The 24,561-nt window shown below is 38.3% G+C and overlaps 1 protein-coding gene across 1 annotated transcript; it reads right to left on the reverse strand.

The window, feature by feature from the left end:
- Positions 1–2,028: 2,028 nt before the first annotated feature.
- LOC109041425 (deformed epidermal autoregulatory factor 1) lies at positions 2,029–24,477 on the reverse strand. The gene is made up of 10 exons (XM_019057784.2): positions 24,072–24,477; positions 21,964–22,071; positions 20,917–21,060; positions 19,535–19,680; positions 18,715–18,814; positions 17,651–17,801; positions 15,556–15,767; positions 14,579–14,730; positions 13,715–13,802; positions 2,029–13,227 (listed from the first exon to the last, which is right to left on the reverse strand). Exons 1-10 carry the CDS (start codon positions 24,306–24,308, stop codon positions 13,054–13,056), a joined length of 1,512 nt encoding a protein of 503 aa, XP_018913329.2. The 5' UTR covers positions 24,309–24,477; the 3' UTR covers positions 2,029–13,053.
- Positions 24,478–24,561: the final 84 nt, after the last annotated feature.

Below are 24,561 nucleotides of genomic sequence, written 5' to 3' on the forward strand. Positions count from 1 at the left end.
TGCCCTTAAAATGGGCATTTAGAAGCTTAGCTAGAACCACAAAATCTTTGGGCTCTACATTATCAATTATTTAAACTATTCATGAGCTTTAAGTGATTGTATTATACATTCAGCTCATTCTTCTTGAAATCTCAGTTTAATGATACTCATTACCTCTTTAACTGATCAGTAATTTTGGTTTCTTTTCGAACAGCATAAATTGCTGGTACTTCACCTAGCAGACATTACCATATCTGTGTACCAGCACTACCCAAACATGTTCGAAAAAGTTCTCCCCCTCAACTAAGAAGTTCATGCTGAGTTATAATCCAAGGGAGATACCAATATTACTGCCACAACATCTTTTGAGCGTTTTCAAGGCATATCATCTGAAAAGTTCATGGTATTTTTTCTACTTGTTCATATTTTAATTTTTTATTTTTTTTTTAAGAAAATTTTTCTACTTTTTCATTGAGTAGGTATTGCCATACGTCGATGACCAAACAGCAAAATCACATTCCTCCATTATGATGTTTCAAAATTTTTGTTCCTAGAAATTGTATTTCTTCACAGAGATGCAAGCCGACTTTATAGCTTGAAATTTGAACAGAAAATATCATCACCTTCTGGCTGAAGTATCACAAGCGCTATGCGATGTTTAAAAATTTCCGCTGCCATTTCATTTTTTTACAGAGAAATTGTTGGTTGAATCTGTTCAAAAATTTCACTGAATTTCATCGGCAGCACAAAGAAAATTCAGTGAAATTTTCGGACAGCTTCGCTGAGCAATTTCTCTGTAAAAGAATAAAATGGTGGCAGAAATTTTTAAACGTCGCATGGCGCTTGTGATACTTTGACCGGAAATTAACGATATTCTGGTAATAGAGAAAGAAATTAAGTACCTACGTTGGCTGATTAGAGAGACAAAAGAGGCTTTTTATATTAAAATTGGAAAAAGGTCTGAAAATCCTATGTCCTTAGGGAAGCAATTCTTACGTGGGATGAAACAAAAAGGAGAAGTTGGTGCCAGAAAACCTATTTGTATTTGAAGGACCTTTTGCATATACCTCCAATGCCTCATTCCTCATCCTCATGAAAATTGATCCAGAGTATCTAGTCTTTCTTGTTAAGCAAGAAAGCACACCCAATATTCGTGTAAATTAATGTGTCCCCTCTCCTCTAACACTCACAATATAAGTGCAAGCAATGAACCTTGTGAAAGCTTCCTCAATTTTTTCATGTTCTTTTTAATTGAATGATTTTGAGGATTTAAGTATCATAAGCTCAAAAAACCTGGACATCTAAAATGACTTGAAGAAACAAATCGAAGCGTCTCATCATAATAGGTACTACCATGAGAACTCATTACACTCGCATTATCAGAGCCGCACTTGATACAACTTTAAGAGAGGGAGAGAAAGAGAGTGGTACCATACAATCTATTTTGTTTTACTATCAACTATTGAAGAATCAAGAAGCCATCACCTAAATTTTATATTTGTAGCTCTAAGAACGATGATCATATGCTAACGTAATCAGTTGTAATTAGTTGTAGTGTGTTAGGTGCTGATGACGTGCCTAACGGTGGATACCGGCAGCTACCCAAAGTGTATAGTTAGTTTATAGTTATTCAGTGTATAATTTTAACTCGATTTATTCTTACTGTTTCTCTTGTTCTCTCTCTCTCTCTCTCGGTGTGATGTAATTTTACTTCTGTAAACCTTTCGGTGGTAAGTAACCAAAAAAAAAAGTTGTAATTAAAAAAAGAAATTCTGTAAAAGATTTTGTACTGTATCAAAATATTTGGAAACATCCCACCTTATACAAATATGTATCTTTGCGCATTATCTTTTAACTTTCTGTTGTGAGGATAGGTTTGAACTTAAATTTTCGATTGGAAAAATTGAGGGAAGTGTTTTTTCGATGCATTGTAAAAAATTGAGGATGATGCAAGCTGAAGTCATTTTTGCTTCGTTTAGTAACAGAGACACTCGTCTGTAACAAGGAGAGAAAGAAAATGTTATAATTGAGGTTAATAAAGATCACTAATGAAAAATATAATTAATTTTATTACTAACTTATAAGCCGCAATTGACAAATTTTGGCGGAACAAAAACAAAATTTTTACAAAAACAGAGGCAAAATTGGACAAACCTATGTTACAGATATCTGTCTGTTATAGAGATCCAAGGTCAATAAACTGTTTTAGCACATGCGTCTAATTGAACCTTCATATTTCAAATTTGGTATGTATAAATCATTCAGGTGTGTACATGGGAAAAAACACAATTCTGAGATATTGAGAGATTTTTCATCAACATCACTAATTTGGAGGAAAAGATATGCACATCGTTCACAGGGAAAAACAAAGGGATACAAAGAAGTGGAAGATTAAAGATGGCTCAGCGATAATACATTACAATGGATATGGAGAAAACTTAAATAGCTAGGTTCAACATGGTCTACTGTGGACATCACTGCCCTCGAAAAAACCAAATTTTATGGCTCATCTGTAAAAGCACCTATCTGCATAGGGACATCAACGGTAAAAATAATATTTCTTAAATGGGCCCAAAAATTTGGTTCCTTCGTCAGCAATACAATCCTAATGAAGGGCCAGGTGAAGTAGTTGTTAACTGGTTTGTTGCTGGACTTTACACTGTCAAAATTAAATTTAAATTCTGCGACCATGATATTGAGGCAGGATTAGCATGTTCAATAATGACTTTATCAAAGCATCAACATCCGAAAGGCTGAAACTGCTAATAAATTATTTACTTGAGCATCCACATGAAATATGCAAGGCAAAGCATGAGGTCATAGAAAATCATAGGTTGAAGTTGAAAAATGCACACCTCAGATTGTGATTTTTTTGAAAACTGACCAACAAATTTCACTGAGATTTTTTTTGGATTTTTTCCGTCATTCTAAGGAAAAAAATTCATAAAAAATTGCAATGAAGCATTTTGATTTGTTTTTCATCGGGTAAATAAAACATAATTGATAGGTTTTAAACGTAGCAATTGAGATACGAATTTTTCGCACTTGATCATAAAAATGTATTTCTAGTTGAGAAGATGAGGAAAAACTTGATATTTTGTTGTGAAGGTAGACCTTACTATGATCAACAAATTACACAGGAGAGAATAGGTTAATATGCAGTGTCCATGAAAGCTTTCAAGAAATGACTCGGCAGATTGAGGGGCGAAATGATTTTAACGAATTCCATCCTTATATTTTTCAGTAGCTGAGATTTTTTCAGCAAATAAGCCTACTCAAACATTTTATGACACCCGTGAGGATCTAAGACTTGTAGTCTTTTTTTGACAATTTAGTATTGAAATTGAATTTAAGGTAGGTGTCCCAGTGATGGCTAGTGTCCCAAGTGATGACCAGGCTTTCAGTTAATGCTTTATACCAAGCCTGCATGGGGAGGAAAATTTGTGAAATCAAGGGATTATTTTTATTCATAAGTTGGCTAAACTGGTAGCGAAATTTCAAGTTAATAGGTGGCAGCAGTGTTTGTAAACAAATGTAAGAAGCCGGCTAGTGCTGTGTAGAGTACCTGTATAGGGAGAGAAGCGACAGATCGGTTCATGGAAGGCTTGGGGCCCAAAAGTGCAGCCACCCTTCGGAGCAACTTCTAACTCACAAAATTTCACTGCCAGCCTACAGATTTCAATTCTAACCAAGATGGCTAAGAATGTACATAAATGAGCGTTCTTTCGCAAAAATAAGTAAATTTGTGCAAAAAGTAAGCCAAGTACATGCTTTCTAAACGACGGTTCGTAACAATTGTATTTGTAAATCGCTCTGGACATTCGAAATTCATAGGTTGGCTGCCCTTTTGGGCCCTAACTTTATTCGCGGAGGCATCGGTGAAGGCCTGATGGACTTTCGGAGTTTCAGATCTGTCGCTACTCTCCCTCTACAGGTACTCTAGTGCTGTGAGGGGTGCTATTTTGCCCATTTCTTAGTGATTTTGCTAAGGACCAAGGTGAGCAAATTGTTTATTTACTAGTAAACTTTCAACACTGTGACTTGGAATGTTATACCAAGGTCTTTTATATGCTTTTTTCTGGCTGAATACCATCTTGATTTAAACCTAACCTCACTTTTAATTTTATTTAGAGGCTTGGTCAACATAGGGCCCAGCAGATCTGCATTTGACCCAGTGATGGCCAGAGGTGGCCATCATTGGGACATGGAAAAAAACTAAACAAACCTATGATGGCCATCATCACATATTATTTGCTGTTAATTCAAGACATTATAATTAAATCATTACAGGAAGGAAATGAACTTCTTTTATAAGAAATAATGGCGGTATTGTTTTATCCTTGGAAAAAGTGGACAACTTTTATCAATACTTTTTTTTCCAATTTTTAAATTATTCTAGAAAAAGACGGAGCTTCAAAATACCTTTTTCCAGAACAGAAATTTGAAGAATTGAATTTTCTGAATTTTTGCACGGTTTAGGAAGATAAAATTAAGCATTAAGGACTAATTTTTGTTTTTCTTTTAAATTTACAGATGCCCAATCCCAAAGGGGAGCTTTACACAACGGAGGCGATGAGACTTGCTGTCTCAGCTGTCGAACAGCAAAAAATTTCCGTCGCCTTCGCAGCTAATCAATGTAAGGTTCCTCGCACAACCCTGCGGAGAAAATTAAAGGGTTCCCCAATAATCACAAAATTGGGGCCAAAGCCCGTCTTCACTGCCGAGGAAGAAGAAATGCTGTGCCGGTGGATGGTCCGTTGCAGCAAGGCTGGCTTCCCAATCACTAAAAGTGAGTTGCTTTATAGTGTAAGAAGATTGGTCGATGAATTTAAGAAAAGAGATCCTGGGCGTCAATTTCCTTTTACAAACAATCGGCCGTCAAGGCATTGGTATGAGGCCTTTATGAAGAGACACCCGGAAATTACTTTACGGACACCTCAAAATTTATCGCAATTCTGAATCTGAAAGAAATTCTGAATTTTTTGCACAAATCATTCCCACGGGTCCCATTAGGCCTCTCTGCCTGCCCCATAGGTTCTCGATGGTCTCCCATGGGTACCGACAGTTCCCATTGGTCCCCATGAAATCCGTAAAGGAACACATGGGACCGTTTTGACCAAATGAAAACTAATGAGGTTGACATGTACAAGTCAATGATGCGCCTTATCCTCACATTGTGTTGGAGTTCACTGCTGGTTTTCCTTTCCTTTGTTTCATAATTTTTATATCATAACTGCAATTTTTATAGTAATATATATAATAATTGTATGATATTAACTGTTACAGAACAAAAATCATGTCTGTTCCACACTGTTAATGAAAAATTTGTTTTCTATGCTCTTTAAGGAATCAACTGACGAAGACCCCAAAAGAGATGTAGAAATTGCAATTAAAAACATGACACGGGAAAATCGCAACGACGTCCTCCTTTGCATTTTCAAGATGATTGAGGAAAAAGACCAACAAATTAAGGAACTGTTTCTAAATAATTCAAAGCTGCGGGAAAATTACTCAGAGCTGCAGGAAAATTACTCAGAGCTGAAGTCAAATTACTCAGAGCTGAAGTCAAATTACTCAATCCTGGAATATTCAAAAGTAAGTCATAATTTTGAAACATTTTAATTGCCTTTGGTTTTTGAAAAATTGTATGTAAGGGAAAAATTCACGAGTTCATAATAACTTTCCAAAAATTCAAGAATGATTGTTCAGATGAACACTACAAGAAACAATTCTGCAAATCAAGAGTGGCGGTAGCCACCCCTGGTCGAGAAAAATGACGTTCTACTGAAGTCCCGATAGGATCCTGATGACTTGGCATCATACAGGCCTCTGGATCCCTTCTGTTCTTTTTATTTCGAAAATTACGCATATCACACCTAATGTACAATTTTGAAAAATCCGACTTTGCCTGGTCCTCAATTGACAAAAAGGGACGCGGAGAGAAAAAAACATGAGATTCTGAAACTGAAAAAAGTTTTTGATGAGAAAAAATTTAAGTTGTTGAAACGCATGGGTACGTCCTATTGAATGCCATTGTCAGGAGAAAAAATTGGTCAGTATAGGGAATTATTGGTGGACAATAAACGAATAAGGAATAAGTATCCGGAGAATGTTGTCAGTCTATCAAATAGGGATATCTGTTCTGTAAACAACATTTCGGAACCAATTGCAATTAAACCAAAGGGACGCCTCGCATGGTCAACGAAGCCAAACCCAACCTGGGATTCCAGGAGACCTCACAGATATAGCAGAACCTGTTTCTGCGTTTCTGGAACGATTTGGAATGAGTGATGAAGAAGTAATTTTTTACGGAACACATGGCACCGAGAAAAATTCCGTCTCTTGGGCTTCCTCCTGAGGCTGTACAGAACTAGTTCCAATTCAAACAAAGCCATGCTTTGCATCATCAACGAAGCCAAACCCAACCTGAAATTTCAAGAGCACTCAAGGATATGGCAGAACCTGTTTCTGAGTTTCTGGAACGATTTGGAATGAGTGATAAAGAAGTAATTTTTTATGGCACACATGGCACGGAGAAAAATTCTGTTTCAGGTGTTGGCGCAGAAAATTTATCAGTGTATGGCTGCTCTTTGAGGACTATCAACAACAACGAATCGTACATATACCACAAACAGTTGAATAAGATAGGACTGAAACATCCGAATATTTGGGTTTTTTTAAGTAAGTTTTTCAAACCAAGGGGTTCATGAATAATGAATTTTTTTCATTGTAGAAGAAGTAATTTTTATTGCACACATGGTGGAGAAAAATTCTGTCTTTTGGGCTTCCTCCTGAGGCTGTACAGAACTAGTTCCAATTGAGACAAAGCCATATCATCAACAAAGCCAAACCCAACCTGGAATTCCAGGAGCACTTATGGATATGGCAGAGCCTGTTTCTGAGTTTCTGGAACGATTTGGAATGAGTGATGAAGAAGTAATTTTTTATGGCACACATAGCACGGAGAAAAATTCTGTCTCCTGGGCTCCCTCCTGAGGCTCTACAGAACTCGTTCCAATTCAAACAAAGCCATGCCTTGCATCATCAACGAAGCCAAACCCAACCTGGGATTCCAGGAGACCTCATGGTGTACAGTGGGTCCCCCCTCCCTCTCCCCACTCACTCGTACAATTCAAATTTTTCCCGCCGTTGAGTTCTGGGCGTGTACGCGTGAGCAGACAGATTCCTGTCTGTTCCTGCGCAGACCCCATTCCCGCATTCTAGCTGCTGACGCGCGGAGAGACCGTTGAGTTTTTCTTTTCCATCCCCGGAATTTCTTTACATCCTATCAAAGATGTGAGTATATTTTCTTTGTGAGTTGGTCCCCTTTTGGGGCCAACTATATTTATTTTCTTGAGCTCCGCTCCGGCCGGTTCGCGGGTGGGAGTCTCCCTTTTCTTTTCAGTTAGTCACTCTTCAGTTTTTGTCCTGTGTACTGTGTTCGCTTAGGCCCACGGCATGGCTTGCTCAACAAATCCCCTGGTGTTCATTATTGTGTTAGTATCCTGTCTAGTTCTTTTTTTTATATATTTATTTCTATATAGTACGGTTCCGCCAGACCTGTACAATGGATATGGCAGAACCTGTTTCTGAGTTTCTGGAACGATTTGGAATGAGTGATGAAGAAGTAATTTTTTACGGAGCACATGGCACCGAGAAAAATTCCGTCTCTTGGGCTTCCTCCTGAGGCTGTACAGAACTAGTTCCAATTCAGACAAAGCCATGCTTTGCATCATCAACGAAGCCAAACCCAACCTGAAATTCCAAGAGCACTCAAGGATATGGCAGAACCTGTTTCTGAGTTTCTGGAACGATTTGGAATGAGTGATAAAGAAGTAATTTTTTATGGCACACATGGCACGGAGAAAAATTCTGTTTCAGGTGTTGGCGCAGAAAATTTATCAGTGTATGGCTGCTCTTTGAGGACTATCAACAACAACGAATCGTACATATACCACAAACAGTTGAATAAGATAGGACTGAAACATCCGAATATTTGGGTTTTTTTAAGTAAGTTTTTCAAACCAAGGGGTTCATGAATAATGAATTTTTTTCATTGTAGAAGAAGTAATTTTTATTGCACACATGGCGGAGAAAAATTCTGTCTCCTGGGCTCCCTCCTGATGCTACACAGAACTAGTTCCAATTCAAACAAATCCATGTCCTGTATCATCAACAAAGCCAAACCCAACCTTGGATTCTAGGAGACCTCAAGGATATGGCAGAACCTGTTTCTGAGTTTCTGGAACGATTTGGAATGAGTGATGATTGAAGGTACGTTCATTTCCATCACTTATATGAAAATACCCTTGTGACATTTCTTAAGAGCCCTCCAAAAGACTTTTCTTTTGCTCTTCTCCTCTCTCCAGAATGTTATCAAGAAATGTTTGAAGCTACACATGAAACGTCTGGTCACAACGGCTAAGGGACGACGAATCTTAGGATGCATTTTCGCACTCCCTCTGTTGCCACATGGGGACATGAGCAGGGGGGTAAAGAAAATAGAAAGAATGATCAGGAAACATGGATGTGGAAAATTTGCTGAACTCCTTGCTTATGTCAAAAAGCAATGGATTGAAGGTACGTTCATTTCCATCACTTATATGAAAGTACCCTAGTGATATTTCCTAAGAGCCCTCCAAAAGACTTTTCTTTTGCTCTTCTCCTCTCTCCAGAATGTTATCAAGAAATGTTTGAAGCTACACATGAAACGTCTGGTCACAACGGCTAAGGGACGACGAATCTTAGGATGCATTTTCGCACTCCCTCTGTTGCCACATGGGGACATGAGCAGGGGGGTAAAGAAAATAGAAAGAATGATCAGGAAACATGGATGTGGAAAATTTGCTGAACTCCTTGCTTATGTCAAAAAGCAATGGATTGAAGGTACGTTCATTTCCATCACTTATATGAAAGTACCCTAGTGATATTTCCTAAGAGCCCTCCAAAAGACTTTTCTTTTGCTCTTCTCCTCTCTCCAGAATGTTATCAAGAAATGTTTGAAGCTACACATGAAACGTCTGGTCACAACGGCTAAGGGACGACGAATCTTAGGATGCATTTTCGCACTCCCTCTGTTGCCACATGGGGACATGAGCAGGGGGTAAAGAAAATAGAAAGAATGATCAGGAAACATGGATGTGGAAAATTTGCTGAACTCCTTGCTTATGTCAAAAAGCAATGGATTGAAGGTACGTTCATTTCCATCACTTATATGAAAGTACCCTTGTGACATTTCTAAAGAGCCCCCCAAAAGTCTTTCCTTCAAACTTTGTTACAGAGAAGCAATACTCTCAATTTATCAAAAAATCTGAACATTTTGAGGAAGATGCCCCTCAGGCTCGCAAACAGTGTAAAATATTTGTAGATGCAATGTTGGCATTCATTGCAATGTTTTGCATCTGTATTTGCTACTAAATGTTTTGGCTTGATTACAACAAAATGTGTTTGGTGAATGATTTTAGTTGAGTCAGTGAAGTTACATTTGGTTTGCTGAAAAAGTAAGTTTTAATATGACTCAGTTTGTAGTGATGTGTCACATTACGTCTGGCACAGGATTTTTTTCGATTCCAGACCTGAACTGTAAGCTACGTTTTATATCTCTCTTGCACACTGCCTTTCGTGTGCAATTCATCACTATACTTCAGAAGAGACAACTTTTCTCTAAACTTTGTTTGTAGTTAGAATCTCCTCTGTCGAATGAAGTCCAATTCAGTTTGGTAGTTCTCAATTTGATTTAATTATGCTCTGACATGATGAAAATATCAATAAGTTTAAAAGTGTTCAGAAGCAGACTTGAAGTTATCAAATATTCAATTTTAATCGTATTTAAACGTAATCGTATTCAACGGAAATTGTATTCAGAAGGAATCATCCTTAAGCATAAGAAGAACATGGTTATTAAAGTTGGAGAAATGATTTAAACGGAAAAATATCATTTCTAGGTATAATTACATCTTACACAATACCGGATCATATCTTTTTATATGTAACATGAAAATTCTTTTCAGGTGTTGGCCTGTTGGCGCAGATAATTTATCAGTGTATGGCTGCTCTTTGAGGACTATCAACAACAATGAATCATACCACAAACAGTTGAATAAGATAAGACTGAAACATCCGAATAATTGGGTTTTTTTAGTAAGTTTTTCAAACCAAGGGGTTCATAGCCCAAAAACGCTCCACCCTAGTGTTGGCGCAGAAAATTTATCAGTGTATGGCTGCTCTTTGAGGACTATCAACAACAATGAATCATACCACAAACAGTTGAATAAGATAAGACTGAAACATCCGAATAATTGGGTTTTTTTAAGTAAGTTTTTCAAACCAAGGGTGTAGCACGGTAATGTATCAGAGAGAATGGCTTTCTGGTAGTTTCGCCAGAGGGCGACACTTCCCCAGTGGTTCTGGACGGGGCATCTCTGATTGGTTGCAGTTGCCGAATGATGATGGATCGACCAATCAGAGATGGCGTGCCCTGAGCCGCTGGGGAGTCAGTTGTAGTTTTGACTCAGGTGGAGAAGCCTCGGACTGTTTTCACGATGTGAGTATCATCTTTGAAAGGTTGGGGGACGTGTCCCCCAACCATATCTAAATCCTTTTAAATAGTGCGTGTATCTTTCCGGTTGTGCCTCTGTTTGTCCAAAAGATTCATTCAGTAGTTTTCCTTTCAGAACTTCATTCTGTATTGTGTGCTGGGCCCCAGAGCCGGGTGGCCTAGTCACAAGGGGTTCATGAATAATGAATTTTTTTCATTGTACAAGAAGTAATTTTTATTGCACACATGGCGGGGAAAAAATTCTGTCTCCATTTCCTGTCGCCACTGAGAGGTAGTAGAGCATGTCTGGAGAGGCAGTCTCGGTCAAAATTCCATTCTCATTCGGCTGGTCAGGGGTTGGAGCACGATGTCTCTTGAGTTGCAAGAGTGTCCTGAGCTTTTACCTTTAAAGTTTTTAGTGAAGGTGTGGGCCTTGGAGTTCGACCTTGATGAGTGACTTGTTTCTTCTTTGCTATGTCTTTTCTTTCTTTCACTTTTGTTATTGTCAAATTCTCTGTGGTCGTTATCTTCTTTTGTTTATCAGCTGTTTTTTCTCTTGTATAGTCTTTGGGCTTTGCTCCCATATTGTTTGTGAAAAAAAAATAAGGTGCTTTGAAAACTCAATTCAACTAAACATAGGAGTTGTGCTCAACTCACCCAGTAACAAAGAGGCATCGCAAAGAGCAAGGAATATGGCAGGTTTTTTATGTCTTGTACTGCTTCCAGGGAGTTACAATCAAAGGCAATGGAGAGTGACAAAGAGGCGAAATAACTTCTTTAGGTGAGAGAAGAATTTTTGAGTAACGAGAAAATCGACACTGACCGAGAAACTTACTCAGGAGTGATAAACCAGTCGACACAAGCAAAGTAATAACGAAGTACATTTAGTCCAGTAATATTTCTGAATTTTAATCATTTCAGTAATTAGTGATCAGAAGTATGCACTCTGTACAGTTTTCTTGTTATTTAGTGTTTTATAATTGACAGCAAATATTCGCAAAAATACCTACACATGATGATGATCTAAAGCTCAAAATGGCCATCAGATAACCACCACACACAGAAATAAAGGATCGGACCTCAAAAAAGTGAGTACAATACCACTTTCCTGTGTTCACCAAGCACCTGCAGACTCTGTCTCGACCGTAGAAGGTACTGCGGCAGCTAGCCAGCCACCATTCAATGGCAACAGTCCATCTCTCACTTTCTTCTCATTAGGTCCTACACCTGCCTGCCGGTGCTATATCAGTAGCACCACCCAGCCCTTGTGTCACTTAAGCCGGTCCACACCTGATGTTATTCAGCTGTCTAGTAGCTCCATCGCCCAGAGCACATCATCCAGGCCCATAAAGATTCAGTACTCAACCGGCCCTTTCAGGGCCACCATGTTCAGAGCACCCATAAGATATCACAGAGTGGTTTGGGGTAAAGCCCACACAACTTAAAGAAACTTGAAAAATTTATTTTTCCTCACTGGTACCTCCATGCTTCAATTTCTTGAAAGCTTCCTAGGACTTTCACAGTACATGAAAACTGCATATTATTTACCTCTAGCTTACTTTACCATACAAAGGTCTAATTGGAAGTTAAAAAATCAATGCAAGCTAAGATCAAAACTTTTAGAGTAAAAAAAGATCAGATGTACTGAACGAACAGTGAGTTAAAGGGAGCCAAATCAACTTATCTTTGACTAAATTTTTTCATTAACATCTAATTCTACTAAAACTGAGGATGGCATTTGCAAAATCATTGATTAAATTTGAGCTTAAAGAATTAGGAAATGGGGTAGTTGCATGCAGCTGTGATTTTAGATCTGATTACTGTTTCTAGCAGAACTTTTCGCGAAAAAGCGTTTTTTGAATTTGCAAGTTCTGAAATTGAGTCAAAAGCTCTATAAAAAGTCGATAAATTGCAGTAATAAAATAAACGATTTCCATTCGCTGTGACATCAGTTAGTATACAAGGCCCGGCCCACCGCCATCACCCCTATCTTGACCGAGTGTTTACCGAGCCAAAGCGTCATCTGTTGTGCTATTCCATAAAGTTCCAGTGAATGGAATTTTTTTTAAAAAATTCCTCAATACTCTGTAGACCTCAAACTTTAAGGTTCGGATTAAACAAATTCCTTGCAACTACCCCATTGAAGATCATGATATTCAAAACACTAAAACTTAAAGTTGTTATCACAGTTAACAATAATCCATTTGCAGCACAGAGACACTGAGGACTATGAACAGTGTGAGTTCATATCAGACTTTTGAAGGAAGTCAAACCTGCGGGTGACTAGTATATCAATTTGAACTAATTGTTTGAATACATGCAGACGTCATCAAAATCACTGATTACATCTTAAGAATTTGAGGAAATCCTGCCTTGAGAGATAAAATCAGCTCCCAGTGGACTCCGTTGTCTCCATAACTGCATCAATATCATCTGCATCTGGTGCTTTGGTTCTGCAATTGCTGCTTGGATTCTAAAGTAGTCTGAGAACAGGCTGAGTTGATGATGAAATAAAACTAAAAATCTTGAGCTTACAATCAGTTGACGACACCATCTGCCGTTTCCACGATCAGCATAATACTGTTTGGATCCGAGCGAACACATTCCACCTGGTGGACAGCCCAGTCTTTCCGCTGACAGAATATCGAACAGTATGGCGTTCGGCGACACAAGGAACACTCTGCATACGCTTCCCTATCACAGTTGGCACACTGCAAGCAAAACAAAAATCTGATTTAGAAATTAGGATGGATTTTAAAGGCTGAAGCTTCATGGTTGATGTAGCACTGTACAACCAAATTTCAAGTATATTCAGGCACTATTTTGTGAATTTTTCGGTAAAGTAGAACATGCAATGAGATTCCTCCTAACTCCAAAAAGACACGGAAATTCAACCGGTAGTAAAGAGTGCCCAACTGCAGCAAACAGTCAGCATCTTTAAACTTGTAACACGACTGGTATTAATTTGAAAAACTTAACAAACTTCCAAAAGAATTTACAGAGGAAAATTATTCCTGCACTTCTGCTAAGATACAGCTCTGATTGTCTTTTGAATCAGTGCAGATCAGTGCAGGGTCTCAAAAATAAAGTTTAAATCTGAGTCTGCTCAGATTTAAACTATATTTTTGAGACCCCGTGCATTCAGAAAAACCACACATCTATTAAAAAATGTTTACTTTTCATTAAGATCCCTCTTACCTTCTTCTGTTCATTGTTATCTGCAGTTGGCTGGAGACTAACAGAATTCAATGAATTTACAAAATGGACTGAAGAATCGTCGACAACTCTGAAAAAAAAAGAGGAAAAATAGGGTTTTTTCTACTTTGGACATTTCCAAACCTTCAGCTTTCTGCAAGAAAAAAAATCTGAATGCCAATAACCTTAACCTTGAGTTGTTCGTCCCACTGGAAATGCGATCTCAAAATTTAATTAAAGTAGCAGCAAACTGAGACCTTGGAGCTAATCTATGTGATATAATCGCAATGGCGGGTCATTCTGACTTATGATTCTCTCGCCTTCAAATCACCTTGATCTGCTATGTTCAGGACTCATGCTGGGTTTGTTGCACATAAGAGACACAGCAAAGTGAATAGACTGTCTACATTTAAAACCCTTTGCAGACCTCAATTGGCACATTTAAAAAGTGTGAAATCCACTCCTTGGCAAGAGATTTGCCTAATTTAAAACACGTTTGTTTGAATTTCCCGCACACTCCGAAAGTATTTCTTGGTGGCCAGCAATCATGATTGCTCAGAAGGAGAGACCCAGAATAACCTAATCTAAGTAAACAAACAATCTTGCAAACCATTACGAACTTTCTTAATGAATGATTTTCCCTAATAAAGCTTTAATTTATGCTTTTGGTCTTTTTCTCTCCCCTCAGTTTTGTACTCATACTCATTAGAGCTCAGATTTTTTACTGTAATTGAAATTTTTGGAGTTTTCTAGTCTTGATTTCCCTGGAGAATATTGCGGACGCAGCATCATTCTACCTCCTTGTCATTTGGGTAGCAGTTACTTGACCTTAAAAAATAGCAGCATTGAAATTAAGATTATTTTTACCGCTGAGTGTCAACTCGACTGTTCAATATAGTATTTTCCTTTTCTTTCCGCAAAGCTTCTTCTAGAGTGGACACTTCCCTCTGCCACTGCGCTCTACTTTCCTCAACTGACTTCTTTAGTTGATATGCAAGTTTAATTAATTTGTTGGCAACCTGAAAGGATTAACATAATTAAAAATCAAATTCATATCAAGTGTTTTTCCTACAATGAAAGTGTTGAAGGCCCTGATCCTCAATTTACTTGGAAAGCAAAATCTAAACCAGCAGTTTTAAATCTGTGGTCTGCTGCTCTTAGGTGGCCTACAAACAACGATGAAAGTGGCTGCAGAAATTAAAGGGTGGATCAAGAGAAATGAAAGTGAATGAAAAGTGAAAACAAGAGTAAACGTATTTTGTTTTGCAGCAACACCCGCGACAGTTTTTGAAAACATGCGACAGTATTTTGCTCGAGATTGTTGTGCATTGTAGGGGCAGGGCTTATTTTGGATACAGCGTTAAAAATTTCGGAGCTCCTGAAGTAACGATTATTTTTCAACAACAATGTGCCCCAGAGTGGTGCTGTTTTCTGACACAAAAAGACTGTCTTCAGCCAAGACTTAGAACGTTTTGATTGGATTTGCTCTAGGCATAAAAGATTCATAGTTTTCATTTTTACGATTGGGTAAGGAAAGATCACATTTTTGCAACTGTTATGTTGTGTGCATTGGAAGGAAACTACTTCAAACCCGTTGTACTGAATGCAGCTTTTTTGTTTACTGATGAACTTGATGCACAATTAGACCATTTCCTGATTTTATAGCTTGGAAAATTCAGTATTTGCAACAAATTGACCATGAATTCATTGATTTTTTACCGTCGATAATACTTATAATCATTTTTGTATTGCATTCCATTGAAAAAAAAACGAACAAACAAACAAACAAACAAAAAATCCCACACTAAATTTGAATTTATAGATAATTTCTCCCTAAAACTCACATTTTCTACTTTGGTGAAAGGATCACTTGAGCCAGTATCATCCTTCTCGGCAGTAACTGACTCGATGGAATCGATGACTGTTTGGGCTGTTTCAGTCACTGAGTTTACAGCAGCACTAGCTGATTTGATTCCGCCACTAAATTCAGTCTTGACTGGTACTCCATCCTGGCTCCAACGACGGTTACTTCCATTTATCATCAGAAGTGGCTCACCTGAAACAAATGCTCTGATAGGAGTGTTGTCTCTAAAGGAACTGAACAGTCTGAATAGTTCATTGCATAATCCAGCCTGACTGCATGAGGTAAGCCGGCAAAAAGAGTTACAGTGATTTCAATATCACTAAAGGAAGCAAAACTATTTGTACTGGGAAATTGGAAAAAAGACGAAGGTGAAACTTCCAAACCACGTTTCTTGGTTCGCAACCTTGCAGACTTCATATCACACTTGTTTTTTGAAAGGTGAACTACCTAATGTCAATGCTTAAAAACTTCCTAGTTTCTTTTTCAGTATGGGGCTAATTATAAAATTTCAAGGAATGATGTTGGCTCGTTTTTCTTTAAAAACATAGGGAACAAGATACATGAATCACTAAATACAAAAAAAGGGCACAAGTCCAGAAAACCAAATTGTTCAGGAGACACAAAAAACTGTTTATTTTGTGGTAGATATTTTTTGGAAAGTCGTTATGTTTAAAAATACAGGCGCGGGGCGAAGCGGAGCGCCGGTTTTTTGAAACATAACGACTTTCCAAAAAATATCTACCACAAAATAAACAGTTTTTTGTGTCTCCTGAACAATTTGGTTTTCTGGACATGTGCCCTTTTTGTATTTAGTGATTCACATGGTATGGGAGTTTCGCTGTTGATATGGGCTTTACTTTTAGGCTGATATTATATTTTAAATAGAGATGCATGCAGGAGCAGAAGAGGTTGGAAAAAACTGCAGAACAGTTGGAGGCTCTATCTAACTCTACTGTAATTCAAATATTTTAAACTCCTCCGTGTAACAAAGAATTTTGTTTTAAGTTTTTCCTTTTTTTTTTTTTTTGTGGGCCAAAAAAGCTGCAAATGTGTCACGGCTAGGCGACACCGCAGCCGACCCGGCTACACTGCGCTGGGATGCCCAGCGACGGTTCATCAGCTATTTTTTGAATGAGGAGCAATTCAATAAAATATTTTTCTCCTTTCTCTCTCTCCAAGGTGCTCTTCGAACTGCGAAATCAGGGTTTTCTGTAGTTTTACCCAAAGCAGAAAATTTTAAAAAACTCTAAACTACTATAAACGTCTGTAGGAAATTTTCATACATCCATTCCTGTAAATGTTATATTTTAATTAATTTTTCCTGTACCAAAATTTACGTAATGAATGTCGAGATCGTCTTATAATAGCTTCAAATCAATCTGATGGCCCTCTAAGTCAAACTTTGTACATCCCCCTCTCCTTTCAGGAGGGTCACCTACTCTCTCCTCTTTTCTTTACTCTTTAGGACTTGAAGTGCTTGCTGTAAGAGGCATTTCGTCCAGTTTCCTGTACACTCACTTTTCCGCTATTTCCTTCCTCTGGCGCTTTAAGTGCACGCTGTGATCGCATTTCGCCCAGCTCTGCTCCTCCTCCCTATATCTCCTGTTCCTGACAAATTCTTACACCCACAAGCTGTGTAACCCTGAAGTGCACGCCGTGAGTAGCATTTCCGCTCAGACCTAGATTTGCAAATTTGGAATTGTTGAATTGATGTATAGTCAAAAAGAGAGGATTGAAGAGGTGGATCCTTGCAAGCTTATCAACTAAATATTTCATTTGTATTTTGTAAAACCTGCCGTGTAAATAAACCAGAAACTGGTAAATTTAACCTTTTTTCTTCGGATTCCTTTATTTAAATGAGGCTCAAATCCAGGATCACACCGAGTTCATCCGCCACCCGAAGTGACGTTAGCGGGTCTCTTTCCTAGGGACGTTGAAAGTGCCTTAGAAGATCTAGACCTGCCCGTTACACCCTGTAGACTGGCCCATTCTGGTGATGAAAAAATTGCTTTGGCACCATTTACATATTGATTGCATTACTATCAATTATTTTCACCACATAAATTATCACTCACCATCTTTGGAATCGTCATTACTTTCGTCCTCGTCATTACTGGTTCCATCCGAGCAGCGTTTGATTTTTTTGACCTTGCGATGACTGCTATCATGTTCATCTTCTCTCCTTTTCCGCCGTTTATACGGGGTAAATAATCTAACGGGTCCACTCTGAAAAGCAGATGAATCAGATATTAAGTAAGAGATATTTGAAATATGTTTGATAAGAGAAGGTCCTATGATCCATTGACTCAATTGGATAGGTTAAACTCATTATTGCAGATAGTAATTGCGTCTGAAAACTTGATGCCAACTGCTTACCTATATTAGACGGTTCCTTGATGTTGACAGATAGCATTACTCATCATTCTATCTGCTTATCTCACTATATCACACACCATCATCATTTTCAGACAAGAGAGCGCAACTTCAATACAACACAGCAATTTCCTCTCGAAAATCATGCTTTTACTGAAAAACGGTACAGCACTACTAACTGAAAATTCCACTGATATTTCTTCTGATCATTTGTGAAAATCAAATTAATTTTGAACAAAAATTGTACTGTTGTGTGGTTGCATTCCTTCATCTAGGAAATGACAATGTGACTAATGTAACACCTTTTTTGATGCAGATTTTTATTCTGTGATGACATCTACTCCTGCTTATTAGCACTACTGGACGAGTTTCAAACGCATACAGGTATTTGGTGTTACTGATATTGGCCCAAAAAAAAAAAAATCATAATTTCCATAAGTACCTACCTCAATGAAAATGATTATGAGGTAATGGGTTTAGATGGATAGAAATATTTAAGGCTGACTTTTGCCAAACTGTTTACTAATTTTCCCAACTGAAAAATTTACAAATTCCCTGACCTTCGAACAAATTTACCACTTAGATTTTTTTTCTAATTATGTTGATTTAAGGTAAACTTGAGACAAAATTTCCACTTTAAGAGATTCAAGTAATAGAAAAAGACTCGGAAGTTGTTTGCACTCTCTCAAATGACACGGCTGAAGTTGCTGGATCTGAAATCGGCTGAAATTTGAAATGATTTCCTATAAATCGAAGAGAAACTTACTGCTGATTCATCTCCACAGCAAGCAGCACAAATACAACTGGTGGCATGTGGTAACAAAATGCCTGCGTCTATAAGAACTTGCAAGCTGCGTCCTCCAAATCTGAAAATTAGAAACTGAATTAACAAAGTGGCTTCCTAAGCACTGTAATTTTGATGAAAAAATAAAAAGAGTAGCTGATTTCTAATTGGTTTAAAATACAGAGCACTCCTTTTAGGGGTAAAATTGGCTTTTCATTTTCTTAGACTGATGCTGGATCAGTTATCAGTACAAAGAAATGAAAGGGGGGATATTAACTGTTAAAAATTGTTTGTCGTTAACGTTCACATTAAAGCATTCTTTCTTTGAACGGGAGGGAGGGGGGAGGGGTCGAAAAAAGCTGTAATTGTTAGCTGAGATAAATCACCACTGGATTCACACTAATGCCAACATATCAAACAAATTTTTTTAGAATGCTAGTTGCATTTTTTATGTTCGAGTATAACAAGTTCATTATAAACATATGCACATTTCAGGTGTCAATTTTTGATGGATCTACACAGCCCTTCATTAGAGCAAAACTATCTGAATGTAAAAGAATTATGTAAACAGACTGATGAAATGTGCTCCCAAACATAGCACATACATTTTTTGTTGAATAAAAAACTAAACTGGTACTTCACATTATGTTTGGTAGCACAAAATAAGGTCCATTCATAAGTAGACAGAAAAGAACATCCTAAAATTATGAGATGCTAAATTTGCCATTATTTCAGACACTCCCATCTCTAAGTAGCATTTGTTCAGAGAAGTCCCTGACTTTGAGTACATGAACATTTTTACCTGATGCTTCTTTTCCAATCTTTACTTGATGCTCTTCCACAAAGTGCTTCGAACTCGTTGGGAGTGTGCCATGTATCACCGAGTTTGATGCAGCGCCCCCTTCCACCGGAGCCAAATTTTGATTTATGAAGCTCGGCATTAGTACTCTGCAAAATAAACAATCAATAAAAACATCAGTAGGTAGGTGACTGATATGCTTGATTTGGTTAGGCCAAGGGTGCTACTGTGGTGGGCTGAAACAACTAGAAATTCTTTCCAAAGAAGAAAAAAAGTAGATTTATAAATATTTCACACACTTGTTACAACATACTACTTTAAGATCGTAGAGAGCTGCATGAGAGAGAAGGTAGCTGTTTCATTCACTACCATTGCAGAAAGTCTTCCTCAAGGTATACTAAAAAAATTGAGTCTCGCTACAATTGATGAAATTCAAAAAGTTTTTAAATATTTTGATACATTGAACAAGTGTTGAGGATGATTTTTGAAGATAAAATGAATTTCTTACGATGAAAGCTCACAACAGCTTGGGAAATAGAGGAACTGTTCAAACATTATACGACTCTTCCTTTCAAAGTGTCATGAATAGTTTAAATATATCCATTGTAACATTAGCAATCGAAAGTGTACACCTGTACTATTATTACTGTAAGATAAATATTGGGATTCTAATTCTACTGAATCTTTTGAAAATGGAAAATCTTTAGAACAACTCACAGCAAATGATATTTGTGTTAGCAATTTTGGCACATGGCTTTTTCTTAATTATCGGATGAATGAAGGAGTTGATCGGCTTGTAGAGCTTGATCATCAAACATGGAGGTAAAAGTCAAGTATTGTTTAAGCCACCACTCATTGATGGTTCCATCTAGTAGCATGCATTAAACTGCTGAGAGGGTGCTGATTCGGAGCTAATTTGAGTTTGATATTTGTCTCAACATAAAATGAGGAAGAACTACACTGGGAAGTATCTGAGCTCTACATTATCTTCACACTCCCTTTGATTATATTACCACTTATTGTTCCCGAGATTTACATGGCAGATATCTGCAGCGTGTCAAGCAAAAATGGACCAAAACAAATGCCACATTGCCAACTTTTATCAAACAATTTAATTTTCCCCAGGAGAACAGTTGTGCTGATTCTTTTGAAAATTTTGGGGAATTTGCATCACGGTATAGAGGAAATTCCCTAAAAATATTGAAAGGATCTTCACTATCTTTTTCATGTAAAAAAATAAATCATCCTATGAATTTTGGCAATGGCTGATATGATTTGGTTCTTTCCTCCTCGATGCAGTCATTTATTCTGCTTGCCACAGAATAACATTCCACAAAAATTCACTCTGTCTACAACAAAGAGAAATGAAACACTGGAGGATCTACCTTGCATCTGATGGGTAGAATCGGGCAGTTGGCAGCTGCAGCATAAGTTGTGGTCAGGCAATCTTGCTGATTGACAGTTTGTTGCTCCTCCTGGCTGTCGCTTGCCTCTTGAATAACTATGTGTGTTGCTTTCAGTTCACCATTCTGAGCAAAATAGACGAATAAAAAATGGTTGATTTAAGCTAATAAAAATGAGAGGAAAAATTCTAAAAATTAAACATCCAAACCAACACAAAGAGATAAGAAAACTTATGAGCAAGAAAATATCCGCAAAACAGTACCTCATCGAGGCCAAATTAGCAACTTTGGAGGCTTATGATTCCTCCCTGTTCAACTATGAATTCATTTTGTGACAGATATCAGTTAAAACTAATATCAGGTTAATTAGTCATTGTTTACTTTCGACTAACCAGGACGTCTAACAACTTAGAAGAAAACATTCCCTGACTTTCTTGAGTTTTCCCTAACCCATGGTGTCTGGAATTCTTGACCAGACTCATTCTCTGATTTTCCCTGATTTTCAGAGGCTCATTCCTTAATGAAAAACTAAAGATTTCTCCGACTTCCCCCGGATTTTCTAGGGGAAAAGAATATAACTCTCCAAAGTTCTGGATATGAATATCGATTTTAATTCATCTTTCAGCCATTTCTTTGGCGCACATTCAAAATTTTAATTTCAAAAGAGCTCCTGATGTTTATGTTACCTGGTCAATGAAAGTTTCTCCATTATTTTGAAGATTTTAATTATTTTGGCAATAATTCCACCACTAAAGAAAACGAAATGATCCCAAAGAGGTAGAAGAGGAGATTCCTGGTTTCTGGAAGAGATTCCCTGATTATCCCTGTAAATTTTCATTCCTTAGGGAATCCCGGTTTTTCCTGTTCTAGGCACTGTGCCCTAACGAAACTTCCCCCAAGTGTTACAGCGAAGAAAAAGCTGATAACTGTTGGTTCAAAATCGAAGCTGCTTGATGAAGTTTGAAGAAGGATGTGGAACTCGCTACACTCCTGAAAAAACAACTGATTGTGAGAAAAAAAATTTCTTACCTCATCCCTCACCCAGGTTCGCAAAGGATCAGCTCCAAATTTTGTTCCTTGATCACAGCTGATACAATTGTTCTCCACGCATAGGATCTTTTGGAACTCTCCAGACAACTGAGGGGCAGATAAATGCACATTAGTTAGCATGGAGGCAATGTTCTGAAGTATAGTATTCCTGAATCATGAGATTGTTGAAAGTAATTGGCTTAAAATAAAAAAGGAGGAAATTCCTGAAAAACACTCACAAACTCTAAAAACAAATGGGTTATGGAAAACAATTTTCTTGGCCCCCTTTCACCATATAAGTTCTCAAGATTTATATGAAACCAGAACCGGAAAGAGTGAACCTCATGGAAACTCTTTTTCCATCCTTGCCGATTTCCTGATTGGATCATACAGTAAAATCTAAGAGTCAAAAACTATGTGGGTCACAGTTAGAGTTAGTAAAATACGGTAGATCAACCAGTTTGAGGATGAAAATTAAAGGTCATTGGATTGTAGGTCTAATATTTGTCACGCCAACCTGGAGCCTAGATTCACAATGGGTCGTGTAACATGTGGTCATTGAAGGTCTATTGACAAATGAGTGTTTTCCACAGTCTCCTTCATTTTTCACTTTAACTTGCCAGCTGGTAGATTGGGTTTTCTAGATTTAAACCATACCTTTAAACTGAAATAGAATTGATTTTCGAGTAATAGAGTGAGAGAACGACTATAATTTAGAATCAACACAGAATAATTCAGGTAAAGGAGGTGGAGGGTTAAAGATCCGAAAAACTAAAAATGACTTTTTTTCTCATCCTAACAGCAGAGGATCCCAATCTCCAGCATTACTATCTTGTAGGGCTTTTTCTTCATCTATGGAACACGATAGATTGGGATCTTTGCGGTTTGGGCCGGTTCAACCGCCCTTACCGCAGCCTCAACTCACCCTGGAAGAGTCCAAACATTCCACTGGAACAAATGGAACGGGCTGAGACGCGCCAGCGGAACAGGATAAAAAAGAAATGCGTTCTGTAGCGATCCTCTGCGGTTCGGATACAAAAAAAGCCCTTAGAGGGTCCACTACTGTGGTCCAGACCATTGCCATACTTTCCAGTGGATCGCTTGGATTGTTCTTCAGAGGTAGTCATCATACAATTACAGGTAGTAATAATCTCACGGAGATCCATAGATAACGCTATCTATCACATTACATGGATGTAGAAACCTTGAAGAAAAGCTAACTGACCAACTAACAAGTCGCTCTTAGAGCGCTTCTGTGCGCTGTTTTGGAAGAAAAGCGATTTTGCAATTATCAAGACCCTCCTACAGGTGATGACAGAAAGGTTGGCACTTGAAATATCCCGTTTGCAAATGACCGCAGTCCAGTTGTCCAATGGGAATCAGAATTGACTACGCTCATAATCGGGCCACGGTCAATCCTCGATTACTATAGGGTAATTGCTTGCAAGCGGAATGTAAACAAGTGCTAACTTACTTGAGCTGCATGGTCAAAGTAAACTATTTGGGACTATTTGGAAATAGAATCACCCGACTTCAAACAGGCAATGCTGTTGGCCTCCATTAGAATTACCAAAGGCTTGTTTATTTACAGACGAAAGCCTAACGTTTCTACCAAACGCTCGACAATCTCAGGAGGTCGATGGGACCGTTGGGAAACGGAAGAACCAAACGGAATCAGATAAGATTACTTCGACAACGTACCTTGAGTTGACCGTACCTCCACCAACTAATCCACAAACACTTTTTGGTGTTTGGTGAGATGGATGATGAGAGATTTTCATTGTGTCGAATTTTGGAGTTTCGCTGAGTGAAAAGACATCCGGTGAGCTATGCATGTGGGAATCTCTGAGAATCATAGCGTCACATGGTGCGCCGTACGACTTTCTGACAAAGAATTTCGGGGAGATAAACATAAGGGTACATGTATGACCAAAGAGGCATCTTTCGCACACTTTACAAGAAGAATTCTATGGGTTTCAAGGTGCTCAATACTGACAGTCTGGAAGGCTACTTACGATACGCGAACTGCTGGTGGATACCTACAGGATTCCAGTCCGCCATTGAACTACTCTCAAGGGAAAAGACTTCTGCCACTAAAATGCTCTTACCTGAAGTCTATCTGCTGTGATGACATTGAAAGCAGTTGTGGAGCCGCTCACGTTGATCAGAGATCCAACCGGGAGAGAAACAGGTACCGCACTCACGGGAATCGTTTCGACAGTTTCCGTCGAATGCTCGACGATATTCGTCTCGGCGTGCTCCTCAGTTCTTTCGTTTGACTCGGGTTTATTCGCCAGAGAATCGGTCATGTCCGGTATGGCTATTTCCGAGGATTCCTCGTCCATCCCAGGTGGCTGTTGCGGGGAAAATCACTAGCCCAGCATGACGGCGATGGGCCTGAAAAGCGGATTTTCAAGAAAAACACAGTAAAAGTTGAGCTCCATTAGCAGAGATACACAACATAATCAAGAGCGGAGCGGGTAATCAACGCGGAACAATGGTTGGCCGACAAAAATTATCAGCTGCAGGCCGCATGTGTGCGTGAGTTGGAAATACCGAATTGCCAATCTCACGAAATTCCACCAACTTAATTTCCAT

Source organism: Bemisia tabaci, chromosome 6, assembly GCF_918797505.1.
Source record: "Bemisia tabaci chromosome 6, PGI_BMITA_v3".
Lineage (NCBI taxonomy): Eukaryota > Metazoa > Arthropoda > Insecta > Hemiptera > Aleyrodidae > Bemisia > Bemisia tabaci.

Coding starts and splice junctions, on each gene's coding strand:
- LOC109041425 (XM_019057784.2), bottom strand. CDS start 24,308: ATGGACGAGGAATCCTCGGAAATAGCCATACCGGACATGACCGATTCT. Junction 21,061..21,963: donor GAACCTGGGTGAGGGATGAG/GTAAGAAATTTT, acceptor TATTTTGCTCAG/AATGGTGAACTGAAAGCAAC. Junction 15,768..17,650: donor TAATGACGATTCCAAAGATG/GTGAGTGATAAT, acceptor CATTTGTTTCAG/GTGAGCCACTTCTGATGATA.